Source organism: Carassius auratus, chromosome 12 (genome assembly GCF_003368295.1).
Source record: "Carassius auratus strain Wakin chromosome 12, ASM336829v1, whole genome shotgun sequence".
NCBI classification, from domain to species: Eukaryota; Metazoa; Chordata; class Actinopteri; order Cypriniformes; family Cyprinidae; genus Carassius; species Carassius auratus.
The window spans coordinates 14,551,733-14,573,689 of NC_039254.1; the positions used below are offsets into that span (position 1 = coordinate 14,551,733).

A 21,957-nucleotide genomic window follows, 5' to 3' on the forward strand; every position below is an offset into this window, starting at 1 on the left:
ACAGACACACAATACATAACCAAACGAAATGACAGAGAAACAGACAAATACAGATAGATAGATAGATAGATAGATAGATAGATAGATAGATAGATAGATAGATAGATAGATAGATAGATAGATAGATAGATAGATAGATAGATAGATAGATAGATAGATAGATAGATCAAACAAAACAACTGACTTGCAGATAGACAATACATAATCAAACGAAATTACAAAGAAAGACAAATACAGACAATGGATAATCAAACAAAATGACAATAGACAGACAATATGACAGAGACAGACAGACAGACAGAGACAGACAGACAGACAATATGACAGACAGACAGAGACAGACATACAATATGACAGGCAGACAGACAGACAGACAATATGACAGACAGACAGACAATATGACAGAGAGACAGACAGACAGACAGACAATATGACAGACAGACAGACAGACAGACAGAGACAGACATACAATATGACAGGCAGACAGACAGACAATATGACAGAGAGACAGACAATATGACAGACAGACAGACAGACAATATGACAGACAGACAGACAGACAATATGACAGACAGACAGACAATATGACAGACAGACAGAGACAGACATACAATATGACAGGCAGACAGACAGACAGACAGACAATATGACAGGCAGACAGACAGACAGACAGACAATATGACAGACAGACAGACAATATGACAGAGAGACAGACAGACAGACAATATGACAGACAGACAATATGACAGACAGACAGACAATATGACAGAGAGACAGACAGACAGACAATATGACAGACAGACAGACAATATGACAGGCAGACAGACAGACAATATGACAGACAGACAGACAATATGACAGGCAGACAGATAGACAGAGAGACACAGAGATAAACAAATCTGTTTTATATAGGATTCAGTCAGGTGTTGTTAGGCTCTAATATTCATTTTACGGTGGCTATAATTGTGCAGGTACATCACATCCACAATGAAAGAGAAGTAATTTGTGATTATATCACCACCCTCCGGGTGCTGCACAAACGATCTCTCAAACGCCACTGAAATTACGAGATATTTCCACTTCTCACGCTCCCCGCAAATCAACACCCGATCATCTTAAAGATTCCCCATCCGGCATTGAGTTACTGTATGCTCATTATGTCCCATATCATACACAGATAGCACAGCAGGGTGGGGTTCTGATAACACCCAGCCATTGTTCAAAGACAACGACTCTTCAGCGCTCTTCTTATATATCATATATATCATATTAGTCGGAGAACCTAAACTGAACCCAGTAACACAAGTGCAGACTTTCAGACAGGTAAACATACAAATAGCCAGCACCATCCTTCCTGTGACCTGAATGGGTTTTTATGACTGCAGCCAAAGCAGAAATTAGATGAGGTATCGGTAGCATCATGAGAATTAATTTGAGCAATATATCCCTAAGTCAAACTTCATCACACTGTGTAACAAGGCCAGAGGGGAGATATGTTAATTACGAGATTAAGAATGCATCAAGTCAATTTCAACTTGTTTTTCTTTTCCTTTTTTTCCCCCTCATTTCAGCTTCAGAGAGATCCATTAAACCTTTTTTCCCTCCATCTAAGACACTAACTTGGCAGATGAATATGAGAAAGCATGAGCAAATCTGCTCGAGTTTGTTACTGGTGAAGTGGATGGTGACTTCAAAACTAATTGCTGTCACTCGACACTTGTTTGGCTACCTAAATCTGCACTTGCTACAAGACTGATATATTACAAGATGTTAGGCACTTATTGGGTGCTTCTGCAAACTTATTCCAAAATTCTTTCCCATTAAAACGGATCCTTGCACACACTGCAGCGAAAGTGATATTTTTAAAAGCCACAAAAAGCATTTCGCTGGAGAGGGCGGAACCAAAACGGAACATCATTAAATCTACAGCACTTTCAAGGGCAGTTCAAAGATCTGCATTATTATTATGCAGCGTCCCAGAGCACTCTGACAGGAGCCTAATATGGCAAAATCCTTATAGCTATCTTCTCGTTCCCTCAAGACGTGGCTAAAATTATTGCAGTCCCTCTATCGAAAGCAGGACCTTTTAAAATCTAATTATTGCAGACTTCACAAATCAGAGCGTGAAGTTTATGTCAGCTTTCTAGACACTAAGCTCTTCCCTGTTGGCAAAATATATTGCAATATAGGCGATAAACAATGTTTTCAATTGATTACACACTGCATTTTTTCTCCTCACAGTTTTCTTGGCAGTCTTTTACTGGCTTTCGTCCACATACCAGACGGTGAAAAAAAACCCTGTTTTAATTATTAATACACTCCCTATTTGTGCAGGTGAACGGGCAGCTTCTTATACAGCAGCAATTATGCCTTTTTATTTTACAGTGCTGTTTCAAAAGTGACAGACACAATTTTCATATCACCTACAGACAGCCTTTCTTCTAAACCTGAGAAAGGGTGCGCTAAAATGCTCCAGGTCAAAAATTTTAAAGCAAAACATGATGGTGAATCATTCTCCTCAGCCCAAATTAATTTCATAACCACCTCTGATCTCATATTTAAAAGCAAAGAGTTTACTCTGTGATGCCTTAATTCATGATTATGTATTAAACTTTTAAATAATAAACTGATGTACAAAGGTCAAATGTGGACAATAAAAAAAAGTTTCAGTTAAAGGTACAGTTCACTCGAAAATGGTATTCTGTGATTATCTGCTCACCTTCAGGTCCTTCCAAACCCGTTTCACCTTTGTTCTTCTGTGGAACACAAAAGGAGAAATTTCGAAGAATGTACTATTTGCTCTTTTCCACTGAACTGCAGTGAATGAAGCTTGGACTGATTTGGTTCAGATTGGACTGATCAGATTTAACACAATAATTCAGTCACAGCTACTCATAAAACGTTGGTGGTTATTATCATTGAATAATGACTTCATTTTTTGGCCCGGTTTTCAAACAAATCTATCTTATGATTTAAAGCGACAGTTTAATTTTGTTCAAAACCTATATGAGTTTCTTTATTCTGTTGAACACTAAACATGACATTTGGAACAATGTTGATAACCAAACAGCAACTGACTTTCATAGTATGGAGGAAAAAAATACTATAGAAGTCAATAGCCTCCGTTAACTGTTTGGTTACCAACATTTTTCAAAACAAGAAGCTCATACAGGTTTGGAACAGCATGAGGGCCAAATATAGTGCACAAGTTGTATGGACTAGTTTTATGATGCTTTTGTGTTCTTTTACAACTTAAGAGCTCATTTTCCTATTCATGGAAAAGATCAGCTGGTACCGTCTTCAAAATATCGCTTTTTGTTTTTAAAGCAAATCATATGGGGTTGAAACAATATGAGTGAGTAAATAATGAAAATACTTTATTTGTAATAAACAGACCAAGTCTAATATTGATAGAACTGCCCTTCCGAATAATCCAATCCAGTATGGTTCTATGCCAGAATATTTCGCTTACCGAGTGGATCTCGAGGTACTCTGTGTAAATCCATTTAGCATCCTGACAACACAAACACTCTCATATGGAGTCATTAAAAAGCGACTTATTAACATTACAAAAATGTGCACACTCACAATACACAAAGAAATAATAAGGTTGCAGGACTGACAGCGAATAAATCACAGATCTTTTTGTGCAGCTATTGATTGTCATTCGCAGCTGTAGCCTGCACATAAGCTACAGTGACAAAGCATCCATTATTGATTCTTCTATCTCATAGGAACCTCATACATCAGGCCACTTGAGAGCACGTTCGCCTCCACGCTTCCAGACAAAGCCGTATGCAAATTCCAGTAACTGGCAAATGCAAAAAGATCCATCCACTAGTGCTGCATAATTATTATATCCACCAAATTGAAGGGGGTGATCTGTATATTTAGCTTTTCAACGGCTTTTAACCTGCGTGAGAACGGATTCAAATGCTATGCACTGAATATGGATTTTTGGGGATTTTGGAATCGGATTCTGCCCGAGTCTGCAGAATCGTTGAAATTCCCAAATGGCCTTTTTGACTGCTTAGGCTAGCTGATATAGATAAAACAATTATCTTTATATTCTCCTGCCTTTACATGATAATCTATAGGCTATATCTATGGCTACTTATGCATTTGCACTTTTAGATACAGAAATAATTTCAATTTTCAATTGTTTCCATTGTAACCAAGTATATTCAAACTAGAAGATGTTAGGCAAAAAATTATTATTAATACACACACATACATAAACATATATATAGCCTAACAAGGCTTATTTCCATTTTGAATATATATATATATATATATATATATATATATATATATATATATATATATATATATATATATATATATATATATATATATATATATATATATATACAAAAAAACTTTTAAAGCAAGTCGTTTTTTATAGATTTAAAATGATTTATTAATTTATTGAAAACATTAATGACTCATCCTGCTTCTGACTAGTGTTACCAAGTAACATCATGTTTACAAATTTGATTTGATAAACTAAAGCCTATTGGCTATTTAAACAAAATGACCTAGTCCTTAAACATGTCCTACCAAAATGTCCTGCTTCACCATGAAAAGAAAACAGAGAAGAAAAAAACAAAAACAAAGCACCTCTAGCCATTTCTTAACACTCTCATTCTAACAAGACAATTAAGAATTCCTAAAGACACTAAATTAAAAGCACATTAACATGTGTAACATTCACAGTTGAGCTTAATCTTAAAATCGCCAACAAATTGATCGGAAGTATTCGTTATCACCCAGTCCAAGCCAGCAGATATTTGCAAAACAGGAAAGCAGCCAAAATGAACCATCTAGAAGGTTGTTAATGCACACAGTGCATTATACACACACACACACACCAGTAAAGCACTCTTGCATTACAAAGGTTACAAATATAACAGCTCATGTGATAACTGTCAACCGCTAATAAAAGAAACAGATGCCATTTCTTGTACCATAACACAAAATGGAGTTTGACCCCGTTTTGTTATCACGCACACCATTATTTCGGTTTAAAATACGCAAAAGATATTAGTATAAGTATTAGCAAATGTTTTGATTTCGCCGAAGCTACAAAACTAAACATATAATGCTTTGATAAATCAGATCCTTACTGAGCAATCACACAGGAAGTGTAATCACACTGGGTGTGATCCGTCTGCACATTAATGAGCATTTACACACCATATTGTTCCCAGATAATGAGAGACACAAACAACCGAAGAAGGAAAAAGCGCAGAGGGAGATTAATGCTGCGGCGACACCCTGCCTGTTTAAACAAGTGTCGTACTCAAACACTTTCTTGTTGTGTCTTGTACAATCACTTAAGTGTCTACTCACGGTAAAAAATAGGTTTGACGCTCATAAAGAGAAACATTCAAACCATGTTATTATCAAGGGCTGCAGGAGGTTAGTCGTGACATATTTTCTTGAATGTTACTTAGATCTATGCAATTAAACGCTTTCGGGTGTCTTTCCTCATGTTCTTTACACAGGAAATGATTGTCATACAGAATACTGCCGCAATCAAATCATCATTCATAATCCAGTCTTACTGTATGACTCGTGTGAAAATAAGAAATCATGCTGCATACCGAGCTCAGCCTTCTCTTTGAGGATGTCCTTGAAGTTGAGGCCGCTGTTGAGCGTGGACTCTCTGTATTTGTGGAGCGCTTCTCTCTGGCCGTTCTTGCCGAGCTCCTTCAGCACGGTGGGTTTCAGGGGTACAGCCCGCAGACCCTTGTCCCAACTCGACACGTCCGCCACCATCCATTTCACCAGATCGTCCAACTTCACTATGACTTTCTCAGAGACAGCGATCACTTCATCCTGTCGAGAGGAGTACGCAAAATGAGGAAGGGCAAAGGTGTAGTGGCAAAACCAGGCAAAACACTCTTAAATTGCCAATTTAATGAAAATATTCACCATTTTCTCAATTATCCCCTAAGGTTAGTAGGTCTCTTAAAATACCAGATAATTTGACAGTGTGGTAGCCCAAAATAAGTTATATTTATTAAAATAAACAAATAAAATATTAAAATAAAAATAAAAAAACAAGTTCAAATATAATAAAATTATAAATAAAAATACATTTAAATACATTTTCAAAAATGAAAAATATAAGTAAAAAAAAGATTTAAATAATATAAAATCAAATCAAATAAATAAAATTAAAAAATATATATATTATTATAATAAAATAAATTATTATAAATTATTTTATATAAATACGTATATAAATAAGTATATACATAAAATAAATTTAAATCCAATTGAAAAATACTTTTATTTAAGGACGTATTAAGATTATCAGTGACAGCAAAGACATTTACAATGTTACAAAAAAAAAATTCTAGTTTGAAAATTATAAAATAAATACTGTTTGTTTTTTTATAAAAAAATATTAAGCAGCAAAAACAGCTTTCATTTTCAATAAAAATTTTAACTTGACCCTAACATAATGACCCCATTACCAAATATTTGACTCCACAAAACTGATCTGATTACATTATTTGCAAAATAAGAGTGTGAACAGTCCTAAAGATCAGATTTGAAAAATAAATAGGAACTGGGTTCAATGTACACAGCCTAAGACAAGACAAAAAGACACATTTTTTCTTCTAATATGTATTTGCTCAGGTTGTGATTCATAATGTTGTGATTTCGAGTACAATTCCATTCTAATGCATTACTAAGGCATTACAATGACTTCGCCAAGCAGTCTTGCTTGGTTTATTCGTTTATAAAAGTTAAGCAAGAGCTTTGCTTGTGACCTGGCACGGGATAACAGAGCGGTCCCGGTTATAAAGGGAATCTGGGGAACAGATGCGTTCAGATTTGGCAGAGCACTGGATCATGCACTTTTGACTGACTCCACTGCACTGTTCAGCACGCTGAGAAAATTCACTGAATGCTTCCTCCGCATTGTTTGGCAATGCTTCCCAAGTGTGACCCAATAACAGCGAGCATAGATCAGAGGGAATACCTGCTCTGCGACACTTTAATATAGTTCATTTCTTTGTTTCTTCTCCGTTCAGTGCTTTATTCTGTTGGAATCTGCAGGCAGCACCAACTTTCTGCTGAACAGGCCGTGTCTAATTACGTCCTCTTTAAGTAGGGCTGTTTCTTTTTAGGTTTCAGAAAGTTTTTTCATGGTTCCATAGAATAGGTCCCATTGTAATGCTGTCAAGCAAACAATTTATCTCTCACACAAACAGAGTAATGGAACTTTACTTCAGTGTACTTAACTGCACCATATGAAAAGGTTTATAAAGTTTCCAAGAGGTACAAAGTCAAGGGGGTTTGGCCTTAATAAAAGGATATGGATGCGTTATCTATGATTTCCTTTGCACTGGGTTATGTATGCATTCCTCTGGGCTTATATAGCATTTCCATGCAATGTACAATACTGCAGTTAAGACCAGTGGAACCTCAAACTTAAAAGTTATTAAAAAAAAAATTATATATAACTGATTAATTGAAGAAATGTGTGTATATATATATATATATATATATATATATATATATATATATATATATATATATATATATATATATATATATTTTTTTTTTTTTTTTTTTTTGCTTTCCTAACTATGCACCATTTTTAGTTGCATTAATAAAATAATAAAATAATAAAAACAAAAATAAAATGATACAATTAAAAATAAAATGAATGAAGAACAAAAAAAAACATAAAAAGACAAAATATAATTTAATGAAATTAAACATTTAAATAAAATAATAAACAAATCAATAAATTCATTTCAAAAAGAAAAAAATATATAAATTAGTAAAATAAAAACAAAAAATAAAATGTGAACAATAAATACATTTAAAATACATACAAAATAAATTCTAAATAAATAAAAAATATAAGTAAAAATAATACATTAATACATTAAAATACAAAACTAAAATACATTAATAAAACTAAATAAAATATAAAAAATTATTAAAATTAAAATTAAATAAGAACAGAAATAATACAATTAAATAATAAATGTAAATTTAAATACGTTTAAAAATAAGATAAAATAATTAAATAAAATAATTAAAGCCAATTAAACACTCCATATATATTTGGTTTACTTTTCATTTTGTTACGGTGTTAGATGTCAACTCCCATTTAAAGAAATACTATTTGAGAACCATTAATTTAAATGACCTTTTTTCCTTTTTTGCGGGTGTAAATGGAAAACGGCTGCACACCTCCAAATGTTTGTGGCAGAAAAATGAATCTAGCCTCTCCATAATGACCATTTGAGCACAGCGGCATCTGTTTTCACGCGTATATAAAGCTAAGTGGGTCAAACACTGTTAATCCTGACGGCGACAAAGCAAACTTTACTATGAGATCATGTGCCCCGCTCCGCCGCTTTGAAGCTCTGACTGCGCCTCACTGCTTTGATTGAAATATTGCTTCATTGTGTAAATTCGTTTAGGAGGAAACAAATAAAACAATAAAAAGAAAAACACTGAACAGATTGTATTTCCCTTCTATTATTAAGTGATGTTATGAGAAAGATCAATCAAAGGCTTTTACAGATACCCTTGGTTTACTTTTGGATTTACACTCGCCTCCTTTTTATTACCCTTTAAGGGTCTCTCAGAAGTAGAGTGAAGGGTTGTAGACGCCGAAGCCCCTGAACCAGAGTCAAGCTGAGCCCGTCTCACACCGCTGATTCAGGGTCAGCTCAAGAATTCCCCAGGTCACCACAGATTTGTACACCTGCTTGCATGCCGATTTAATTATTGACCTGCTAACGTGAAAAGGGGGCCTTGCAGATCCTTAGGAAGTCTTTCAAAGTCTAGTTAAAAGTTAAATCGAGAGTACAGCCTGAACAATTGATCTCACTCCGAGCTCAGACAAGAAACTACTGGACAATGCATCTTCTAAAAAGTTATACTTGGGTATTTTTAAGGCGGATTATTTTAAACAAATTAATTTCAGGGGGGAAAAATGTACTAAACACGAATTTAATTTAATTATTAATTTAATTATGTCTATTTATATGCATATTAACACTACACAGTATAAACATGGATATGTACCCACAGACATATACCAAATGGTATGATATAAATCACTCAACTATAAGAAATGGCAATCATACACTTTCTTTTATATTTTAACATTTTTTTTTCAATATATTAAAATGATTTTCCTTTTAATATGCATATTAAAAATACCCAGTATAATTTTCTATATTTACCTACATATTTTCACCACAACATTTCAATAAATAAATAAATAAATGGCATGATGCAAATCAGTCAATAAATAAATGGTTTAACGCGTCTCGTTGAAAAGTTTGAAACAAATCCAACTTTAAAAGTCAAATTTGAAATGCTATTAAACCATCCTTGTCTACATTTTTTCATACTCGCATACAAATTACTGACACACTCTTTAAGAAACTTAACCAAATAAATGATCGACATCAGAATAATATACTGCAACTCTAAAAAATATCTCATCTATCAAAGCTCATATTCGGTATACCTAGCATTGGAGACTATAAGAAAGCGGCACTCGACTGCAGATTAAAATGAGAGTATTAAAATATAAATCAAAGACTACAATTCAATCTGTGTTACTCCATTCCTCCGCTTATGAAAACAAACAGAGATTCTGTAAAGACCCCTTAATATTAGATGTCCCTAATTACTTTGCAAGTAAATATATGTGTTGTACAAACTTGTGTACATTCACTAATATTTCCATCAGAATCGAAGCACACTTAAACCTTGGAGTTAATGGTACGAACATCTTATAGTCTTTATAAATTCTTAATTTTATATCATGCTAAAAGAATGCAATCATAATATTCCAATTTTCAACTCAATACAAATTAGTTATACAATAAAACCTATTTTTGAATAATCTAGTGAAATAAATACATCACAAATGAACACCATGTTATCCATTTTGATTATTTTCTTTATTTATAGAGTGAATATTCCAGACTTGGCTGGCATGATCAATGAATAAATGTGATCACTCTCTTTAGGTAAACTTTCTTAACTTAACAACCTCATTGACGTCATACATTCCCAAGTTTAGACCCAAATTGACACAGTTTATTTTCCCATCTCAAAACTCCAGTGTTGCATTAAACGTCTGTTTTGCACATTCACACTGAAGACGAGACCCGCGGCTCCATCCTGCTGCAATTAGCACACTCGCTGTCAAAGAGGCATGAACTGATTCAGAAATAACTTGCAGATGTGCAACTGAAATCTCTCCTGAATCTAATTCAGTTCCTTTTACAGCACGCCAACAACAGCCGTTTGTATGCGCTCACACTGATTGGACGTGGATGTGCAGAATGGGACGCTCTGAAATATGATGACACTGCTTTACAAAATTAAACCCATTTGTCATGAAACATGAGAGCTTTGAGAGACAATGCAAATGTTTGCTCGTAACGCTCATATGAAGGAAAAAGAAAAACTAGAAATATCAATGTCATCCACACATTGAGGGTTAAATAATCAGGATTTAACAAACAAGTGACTTGATTATTTAGATGTGGTATTTAAAAATGACTAGTCGCCCATTAACCAAGGTTGACCGTTTTAGCTTGAATTTTTCAATTTCATATTTTGGGCAGCAGTTCTTTGAAGAGGATACATTTAGAGATGAAAAGAGACTTTGTGAAGTATGTCAACACAGTTAAGTCTCCAAGAAGTTGTGTTTCTAAATTCAAACCATTTACAGAACTGTCTCCATAGCTAACAAAAGTACAAATCCACCATATTCTATGATATATTTCAAGCAATAAATGCTGCTTATTAATTATATATATATGTATTTATTATATATATTATTTATTATATATATATTATATATATATATATATATGTATACATATAAAATAAATTATATGAATATAAGTATATACACATGGAAATATTTTCAAAATATTTACTGTATGTGTGTGTATTTATATATACATAAATATACTCAACACACAGACATACAGTATATTATGTAAACAAAAACTTATTTTGGGTGCGATTAATCATTTGACAGCCCTAGAAATATTATGATTTTTTTTTACAATTATTACAGTTTTTACAACTCCCCCCCCCCCCCCCCCCCCCCACTGTGATGGCTAAACTATTACTATTATTAATTATATTTCTAATTCCAAATCTATTATTAATTCCAGTCTTCTGTGCCACATGATCCTTCAGAAATTATTCTAATGTGCATACTAAAACATTAGCAAGATTTAAAAAAGATAACTAATACCTATAACAATACCTATTTATGCATTCAACTGATCAAAAGTGTGCTGAAGACATTTAGAATGTTCTATTTCAAATAAATACTTTTCTTTTGAACTTCACATAAAAATAAGCAGAGTGACTTATTGCTTATTATTGAACAACAAATAAGCACATTAGAACTGAAGAATCATGTGGCACTGAAAAATCCAGCTGTCGTACACAGAAGACATTTTAATTTGCAATAATATTTCGCAGTATTACTGTTTTACTGTATTTTTGATCAAATAAACACAGCCTAGGTGAGCACCACTGAGCATAGGAGACTTCTATTCAAAACGTGAAACTTCTGAGTGCTAGTATATGTTCCAAGCAAGAAATAAAGTCCTAAAGATTAGTACATAATAACAGAAGTTATATACATAGGTGAAGTATCTCTTCAAGACTTACTAGTCACTGCCTAGTCAATCACGAAAATATGTAGCTTTGCACATCCCCAACGTGAACCGCCAAGGGAAAGTAAATAACACGCTAGGAAATGTTACCTATAAGAGGAGTGCTGATTTCATTTGAACTATAAATATGTCTTCGGGATTCAAACACAAACATGGACTGATGCCAGGCAGCAGAGATGAGTCTGGATCAATGCCACACGCTTCCTGCACAACTCTGAATCTCCAGGTTTGTGATTCAAATAACAGCTGAAAGAAGCAACTAATAAGACATTAGCGCCCTTCCCGGGATCCTTTGAAGTTCCTGGCACTCAAAAAGAGGAAATTTGCAAGCATATTTGCACACGCAGCCATTATCTTTTCTTACACATGGTTTATAAACGCACAGTGCTGGAGGTTTCGTATGGATATGCAAACTATGCCTGTTAGACAAAGTGTACAGTGCTTGCTGGAATCTGATATGCAATCTATTTATAAAGCACCAACCTCATTTAGTTCTGTTCTTATGTCACATAAATGCTATTCAAGAGTATCACCAATGCCGAGTCTGTCGACACAGCGTTAAAAGCCTTCTGTCTCTCTCTCACACACACACACACTAAAACAATGATATTATGAGCTAAGGGACTCTAGAACAACTGGGTCCAATTAAAGACTGAAAAACTGTGAGAGCAGCGCTGAGCTCTTGCCAAAACAATTCCTCCCTTAAAAGTGACACATATTTTCTGTGAAATACAATCACTGATGAAATATTGGCTGTGCTAGGGAGTATTCTGTATCTTTATTTCTGAAAAAGAAAGCAGTTTTTCTGCTTAAGGACAGATTAAATGGGATAAACGACAGATCCGCATGAAGCCGCGTCGAGCACCAGTGCAGCGGAGTACAGTAAGACTGTACGCCCAAGAATTTGTTGGCCCAAGAGTGCCAAAAAAAAATTTGATTCAAAAAAGCAAAAACTACACGTCTTCACAGGAGTGTTATGTTGCCCTCTCTAGGCACAAACTCTAAGTGTTAAATTTTATCGGCTAGATCACTGCAGGCCTGTTGCCGTTTCAGCCATTGCTATCCTTCTAATGAATGACTAACTCCAGCCAGAAGGGAAATTACATCACCTGGGTGTAGAAAGAAAAAGGCAACTGCAGAGTGGCCCTGTTTTATCACACAAGCATACTCGCACACCTTCCTGTTTGCATACATGCGCTCGCTAAACATTAGCACATTGCCACTCGTGTTATGTAAAAGTCTTTGTTGGTGAGCCTTCAAATAAGACTGAATGTTGATCAAAAGTTCAAACGGTTTAGATTCAGAGGAACTTGTCAGATCAGTGGCTCTCCAATGCTTTTGCTTCGGGCTTAAATAAACATCAAACGGCGGCCCAACAGTACCAAAGCTGTTTAGCATAAACAATGTCAGACTGCAATTTTTATTTATTTACTTACATATGTATGTACGTATGTATGTATTCATATAATATTAGATTATTTAATAATAAATTAATGATTACAAGAGAAATTAATTATTTGTTATTTTTAATATATTTTATTGTAATAGTATTTAATATATATATATATATATATATATATATATATATATATATATATATATATAGATAGATAGATAGATAGATAGATAGATAGATAGATAGATAGATAGATAGATAGATAGATAGATAGATAGAGATATATATAGATATAGATAGATAGATATATAAATGATATATAAATATTATGCAAACTATTTTTTTATTTTTGATGCAATCAATGACGATAAATTGTTTGACAGCATTTATAGAAATATTTATATATATGAAACAATATAAAATGTTTAATAATATAAATAATAATAATAATAATAATAATAAACAATATCAAAATAATATAATAATATAAATATTTTAGATTGCTTAATTTAAAACTTGATAATTTTTTACATTAAATATAATTAAATAATTATATAAATATTTGTATATTGTTTAATTTAGAATAAAGTCTTGTAATTTCATATACTACAGTATTCTACAATAATATAAAAAATAAACTATAAAAATATTTACATAAGAATGTTTTTTTTTTTTTTTTTACATCAAACTAGCTAATAATAACAGCACACACCAGTGCAGTCTGGGTCATAATTTCTTTTTGTAGCTTTCCCAGATGCAACCCTGGAAACTCTCTAATTTGGCTAGCTTCATTGATGACAGATGAATTTGAATACACGGCATTGAGAGAGAAAATTTATATATATATATATATATATATATATATATATATATATATATATATATATATATATATATATATGGGAAGCATTTTCTCTGACCTTTAAAAAATTATGAGTTTATTTACTTTTCTAGACTAATTACACACAATGAAATGCTAAGTTGTGTTTTATCATGTGCATTTATAAAGCTTTTGCACACTCTTTGCAACCCTATAAGAAAAGAACTGTGACCCATTTCTGGGTCATGACCCAACAATTGAGAACCACTCAAATCGACTCTCTTCTTGTGAACAGAACACATGTCTATTATTGCACCATTAACACAGCATACTGCAACCTCTGCAAATGCATGGCAGTTTCTTTGATAGCTGATTAACTTTATCAGCGGTCACTCGGGTTATTCGCTGCAAATGCAAATGTAATTTAATTGGACAATCTGCTGAGTGCATCTGAGGCTGTGGAGTTGTGAAGCTCACATTACTGCAGGTGCTTTGGCTGACACTTAATCACATTGTTATTTAAATTCACCATGTCTCATTTAGCAACTACACTTGGAATGCACAAAAGAGTGGCGGACATTCTTCACAGTCTTTTTGCACAATACTTGTTAGGACATGTGTAAAACAAGTACACTCCATATTAAAGCAAATAAAAATCAAACAACATTGCAGAATTTTTATGAACACTTTTACACAACATTATTTTGCAACCGAATATAGAAAAATAACACTATTCTCTTGCAATGCTGGATATATTTGAACTGATATAGTTCTGTTAATTAGCCAATTAGGCACAATGTAGACGGACAGTTCACCCACAAATTAAAATACTGTCATCACTCAAATTAAAACCTGTGTGCATTTCTTTCTTTAGTGTGAACATGAAAGAAAATATTCTGAAGATTGTTGGCAACCAAAAAGGCGATGGTAGCCATTGACTTTCATAGTATTTTTTTTCCATACTATGGAAGTCAATTGCTACCAGAAATGTTGGTTACCAACATTCTTCCAAATATCTTCTTTTGCAGACCTGCCTAGGTTTTACTCTTCTGTTGAACACAAATGAAGATATTTTACTGTCTGTAACCAAACAGTTGACGGCAGCTATTGACTTCCATTGAATTCCAATAGAATTTTCATTTTTGGATAAACTATGCACCAGTTAGTACTTAGAAATATGTACTACTAATAATGATAATGTTATTACTCCTAAAAATAGCTCCCAAAAATGACTAACAGCAAAGAAAATGGCCCATATTATCAAAACTGGAAAGTATGCCTAAGAGCAGAGCATTGTTCTTAGCTGGTAATCCTATCTCCCAGGCCGTTTCAAGATCAGCAGTCATGAATGCGTAATAAATTTGAAAAGCAAATAATTGGCATTGCTGCTGAGTGGGGGAAGGGAGGGAGGCCGGTGGCACGTTGGAAAGAGGACAGCGCTCTGATCAACTGAACAAACAGTGCATTAAGACTAATGCTTTTCCTCAATAACACCTCGTTACAATGTGTAAACAACAGGTTTTCAAGGTCGATGCTGGCAACAGTTTATGTTTCCACCTAATATTGATAATAATTCGGCAAAGTAACCTTGACATTTCGACAGGGCTTCACACAGAACCTGTTGATTATTTTGAAAAGGCTATTTGATCCTCCACTCCCCGGGGGGAGGACAGTAGAACAGTGGAGGTTCACATACAGCAGATTGTCTTTTTGTATTTGGGATCGGTGATTACATGAGCAGTGCAAGATAAAACAGGTACAGACCTTGTTACATTACCCATGTAAGACCGCAGCTGTGCTGCTTTGTTAAAACAGCAATTGCAACACAACTGCTAGAGCACAATGGATGGGAATGCTTTACACTCTCTACACTGTAAAGAAAATAAAAGCACAGAAATAAATCAACTACAAGATCAGCACCACTGTGTTTAACAGAAAATTACTATGTTCATTGGTAAAATAGATTTTAATTGCTTTATTGTGTTGTTTGCATAAATCATTTAGTGAATGTCGGTAAAACTGTTGGTTATGAATATTAGCTACTGGACACATACAAATATTAAAATAGTTATCATTATCATAAAAAAACAATCTGTAATTTTTATCACTGACTAAATCTGTCTACATTAAATTTCATAAACAAAATAATTTTAATGGTCAGATGAGGTATATATAAAAATTACACCCTGCAATATCACATTTTATTATTATTATAATATTAACATTTATTATATAAAAAATTTAAGTCAGTAAAAATGTCAATTGGTTTTGAATATTAGCTACTGAAAAAACATCAGTAAAAAAAAAAATCTATAATATTTATGACTGACTCAACCTGACTACATTAGCTTTCAAACCAACAAAATCATTTTAATGGTCAGATCTGTTAGAAATAGCTATATAAAGAGATCATCCTACAGATATCATATATAATTATTATTATTTTATTATTAATAATTATATAGTATCATCAGACGTAATTATATATAATTTTAATATAATAATGTATTACAAAGTAGTTACAATCAGCTTTACAACATAACACGATATAGGAGTAATCAAAAATCATTTAAACCTTACTTAGTACATAAACGCACAGCAGCACAAACAAACACAGGAACAATGTTTAAGTACATCAAAGGGTTAAATCCCCAGAAAGAAGCTTTTTTTTTCTTTTTTTTTAATCGGGTAAACACATCTTCAGCTTGTGTGTAATGTGGAATGAGGCTGCAGCACTTTGACATAATAACCTTCATAAATGTCACGCGCTCCCTTTAAGGCATCGCAGCTGCTCGATCAGCGCGCCGTTATTAATCAATTCCTATTGATAATAGTTCGCATCGCGCACTTCAAACGTCTGGCTTCCATATTCTCCAGCATACACCGTATATCATCAGCGACGATCAGCAACAGTGCACTTCACATCGATCGTTCGCGTGTATATTTGCCTTGAGCCACGCGTCTCATCAAAAGCAGCACTATATTTATCAACAATCAGCAGATCGCGACGCCACAGCGAGGCGCTTCAGTTGTCTCGATCAGTTTCCGCACTAGCCCATTGTATATATCAGATGAAACAAGCAAAACACTGATGTGACAACTTCACACAATGGCATCATTCTCATCATCGCACGCTGTTTAGAATGCAAGCGCTAAACGCTCGTATGCAAATGAGCCGAGGCGAAATTAACACAAGGGTCCACTATGACTGCACGTCTATTATTAAACGGGATGCATTAGATGTCTTGTGATCACATAGCGGAATAGATGCAATGCGATGCACAGCCGCTCACAGCACATATTTCATCCATGTCACAATAAACATTCGTGGAAAGCAGGAAAACGAGAAATTACCTCTCCGTGAGTGACACTTCTGCCCTGGGGGGTATCTTCTGGGAGAAAATAAAGTTTGGAGCTGGATAGAAGTTGCTTGGTTGTCCTTTCCTCCCATAAGAGCTGTAGCTCTGCTATGCAGACGGGTTCCCCTGCTTTACATCTGACCAAGAAAAAATCACCCAGGGACAGAATCCTCGCTTTGCCTTCAAGGTGAAATCTAAACGCCTTGTAGAAAATGTAAGGTCCGTGTAAACCACAAGGTGAGCCTACCCACTGCGGAAACACAAATAGACATGCCATATTTATATTCAGCAACACACAGACACATTTGATATAACGCAGGATCGGAGACGCGAGCAGCGAATTCCAGCTGATCACATGATAAATCACTTTAGATGGAAATATGAATAATAAAATATTAACTTTAGTCCTAAAGTTTCTTCCATTGGTTCCTTATCGTATCGTATGCCTAGATGCGCGCGCGCAATAAATTAATTAGAGGCAGAAATGAAAGCGGAGTGGCTGATATTACCAGGAGTGAGTTGGGCTCCATCTCGTCGCTCTGAATTGATTAAACTCAAACATTCTCTCCAAACTTGTTGGCTTGAATGGATCGGCACAGGTCCTGGAAGAGCAAAATATCAACGCACGCATCAACGCGACGACCTTCAATATGAAACCGACGCGGTGCGAAATCAACTCACTTAAAATGTCCGCGATTGATGTCTAATATTTTTTCATCCTCTATTGTTTCGCTTACGATCATTTTCCTACATTTTTGGCCACCGCGTATTCATATTAAATTCGTGAATGCGAATCGAGCCTCGTGCATGTGCAGCATGTCAGTCGCTCAAAGTCGATTTATAAATTCCCACCTCCTCTTTCGACAAAACCTGGCGCTGGTTATGAAAATGCTCTAAATGCAAACACGGATTATAGACTAACCATTTTTTTAAGACTCAAAACAAACGGCGGTATTTGAGAATATGCGCGATAACGCTGGTCTGCATCTGTCAGGACCTGAGTAAAGGAGGTTTGTAGAGTGTACCGAAACATTTCCTGCAGAGATTCTTCGTTTTATATCTCGAATGCGTTTATTGTATAATCATTTAATATAATCATATTACTAATGCAGAAACATTAACGCGCGTTAAAGTGTCTGGTTATGGCGGGATGTGATCGGGATTGTTACGATCCAGAAGCGTCTTTCATGATCCCAAACGCTGTTGAAATGTATCAAGCGCGTGTAAACGCGACTAATGGAAACATTCTCATATCGTCCTTTGAATTGTTGCCATTATGGCCGCTGTGATCTGATCACGTTCACGGGTAGTGCGAAAAAACTTTATTACGCCCATGTCGTGTGCTTTAGGCGAGTAAATGCCATGGTAAGAAACGCGATTGTTTGCCAAGAGAAATCAAATGTCTTACAAAGCGATCAGATTCTTGATGGAGTGCTCAGTCGCGCTAATGTTGCGTTTTTATGCAGATGATTTGATATTGCTGTCGAGTTTTTACACGGTGGAGGCGAAAATAAGATAGATCTGTCATACAGATAACAACCCGAATATTATTTATGAACATTAATGTACGTGCCCGTGAGTTTTTGCTCATGTAGTTATTTGCCTCATTTCATAATGTATGGCTGTGCCCTTAAAAGTTGTAGCATATGCCCTAAATTACAGGATGTAACATTTACGTCAGCTATTTTTATGTCTTATGCAATGTTTTATCTCCAGTCACGAGGGGCAGCTGGTGATTATGGATGTGATCACATTCATGCTTCTTATGACAGCCTAACCCAAATGAACTGAGCAGACAATGTGCGGCGAATGTGATTTGGTAAATCTGAATCATGAGACATTATTGTGTTTTGGGGGCGGGGTTATTATTCTGCAGAACTGGATGAAACTATGAATAGAATACATATAGCTGCCCAGGATTTTGATAAATGATTTAAATGTATGGCCACGCAAATAGCTGATAATTTAGAAAAAATAATTAAATGATGTTAATAATAATAATAAATAAATAAATATATTATATTACATTATTAATGATAAGAATTAATTGTAAATAATTAAGGCATTATTAGATACACATTAATAATTAATTACACACACACACACACACACACACACACACACACACACACACACATATATATATATATATATATATATATATATATATATATATATATATATATATATATATATATATATTGCTGGCTAATAGAATAATATTTTGCTGGTCTAGTATGTAGATATATAAAGATATCTTATATAATTGTAGAATTATAGGTATTGTGTAATACAATATTGTTTGGTCATTTTATTAATTAATTTTTTTTAGAAAGCGTATATAATAAGAGTAGTATATATATATATATATATATATATATATATATATATATATATATATAATTTTAAACATGAATCAAAGTTTCATGACATTATTCAATTATTATTTAATCATTATATAATATATTTGCACATCTTGGTAATCAAGGTTATGTTAAATGTTGTCACCATCTTAAATCTCTTAGATTAGAATGAGTGAGATATTGGTCGTCAGCCAGCATTTAAGTCATTCTACTCTGCAGATTTTATTGCAGCTGTGTGATAGTATGCGACCTTCCTTGTGATTGGAGGAGAGCGGCGCTGTAAACGTGATGTCAGCCTATGATTAAACTCCTTTATTTGAGACGGTGAGCGGTAATAGCAAGTGCATTCAAGCACACCATCAATCATCCCACTGCACTGTGACACACATTGACATGAGAGGCGAAGACAGCCTCTGTACAAACACAGATCGCAATCAGATAAAAGAACATGGATAAGAGCCATAACAGACAACATAATACAGGGGTGTTTTTTTTTTTTTTGCTAAATGGATTAAATACTAAATGATTCACCAAGTTCCTGTCAAGCCCAAACATATGTTTTTTATACTGCCTGTATGTGTCCTATTTGTTATTTTAGCCCAGTCTCTGCTTTTCTTAGCTGTTTACCATCTTGGATAGTCATTTCACTCTTTATAAGCTATTTTCAAATACTGTTCTCTTTCCTGATTGCCCCAGTAGTAATAAATGATGATTAGGATGTTAAGAATAATTTGCCTCACAGATTGTGTGTTTCAGTATCTGCTTTGCAGCATAGATTTCCCGTGCTTGCTGACAGTATGAGTAGAGCAGATTGATAGCCTAATCTTTCTCTCAGAGCTGCAAGGAACATTTACAGTTTGAAAGCTTGTGGAAAAATTGAATTCACTATTTCTCGCACTGTGAGACTCAATGTGCTGCTTCGCCTGTCAATAGATTTTTGCATGACTATGCGCTCTTCAGCACTGTATTAATCCCCATATTTGTTTTCAGAACAATGTGACAGAAAATTAATTTCATTTTCAGTTCTTCCAAGCTACATTTGAATACAACTGACAACTTAGATGCCTTGCCATTCACTCACTCCTAAATGCACTAGTGTTCTTCTTAGTAAATTGCCTGTAATTATATATTATCCTCTTTGGTTTCAGAACCTGTTTTGAATAAGAAGCATAGTTATTTCCGAGTATCGCTCCGAGGCATTGAAATGCTGTTCACCTTACCGTCAGTAATTTGGAGGATGGGCAGCAAAAACAGCATCAGCACTTTTTTTCCTCCCTTTAGAGACAAGATATAAATTAATGACAAATTGCTACAAACTCAAGACTGCTGTCAGTGGCAGAAATCACACACTGCAGCCCATTGAAGTAAAGCAGAGCAGACACGAATTGAGCTCACCTCACCCATAATTTTATAAATTCAAAAGAAAATTATACAAATTTTAATAAATGCAACCGGCATATATGTACTATTTGAGTGTCTATTTGAGTAAACAGCAATAATTGTTTTCATCCATATATAGAAACTTGATATATTTTGTCTCAGAATTGTTCAAATATCTAACTTTTTTTGGAAGCACTGCAAAAGTTTTCATTTGGCGTGACACCCCTAAATTATATTTATTAAAGGGATAGTTCATCCAAAAATGAAAATTAGATGTTTATCTGTTTACCCCCAAGGCATCCAAAATGTAGGTGACTTTGTTTCTTCAGTTGAACTCAAACAAAGATTTTTAATTCAAACCGTTGCAGTCTGTCAGTCATAATGGAAGTGAATCGGAATCACGGCTTTGAGACTAAAAAAAAACACACACAAACATAGCCAAATTAAACCCTGCGGCTTGGGACGATACATTGATGTGTAAAGACATGAAACAATCGGTCTGTGCAAGAAACTAAACAGTATTTATGTAGTTTTCTTACCTCTGATTCACCACAATGTTAGAACTGTCCTAAGCGTGTTCGCGCTTTTTCTTCAGCCTGTGTGTGACACGTCTTCTTCTTCTTCTTGCTTTACGGCAGATCGCAGATTTATAAGTGCATTACCGCCACCTATCCCACTTGAGAGATAGGTGGCGATAATGCACTTATAAGTCTGCGATCCATTGTAAAGCAAGAATAAGAAGACGATCAGAAGTAAGGAGATCCTAAGAGAGTTGTGCTGAAATAAAATATAATAAAAATGATGCCTTAAAAATAGTATCCACATAGTAAAAAAAACATCTTAATGAATATAGTTAATTTTATTGATTGTTTTTGTTTGTTTAAAAAACATGTTTTATTTATATCAAATTTTTTGTATCAAATTATTTGTATTATTT

General features: G+C 34.3%; 1 protein-coding gene across 1 annotated transcript in view; it reads right to left on the reverse strand.

The window, feature by feature from the left end:
* Positions 1 to 17,919, reverse strand: part of LOC113111928 (AT-rich interactive domain-containing protein 5B-like) — a 103,678-nt gene extending 85,759 nt beyond the window's left edge. Inside the window, exons 1-3 of the mRNA XM_026277151.1 lie at positions 17,787 to 17,919; positions 17,273 to 17,527; positions 5,607 to 5,841 (exon numbers count right to left, since the gene is read on the reverse strand). Of these exons, the coding sequence (XP_026132936.1) occupies positions 5,607 to 5,841; positions 17,273 to 17,527; positions 17,787 to 17,807 (511 nt within the window). The 5' untranslated portion in view covers positions 17,808 to 17,919. The remainder of the gene's footprint in view (positions 1 to 5,606; positions 5,842 to 17,272; positions 17,528 to 17,786) is intronic.
* Between the last annotated feature and the right edge of the window lie 4,038 nt (positions 17,920 to 21,957).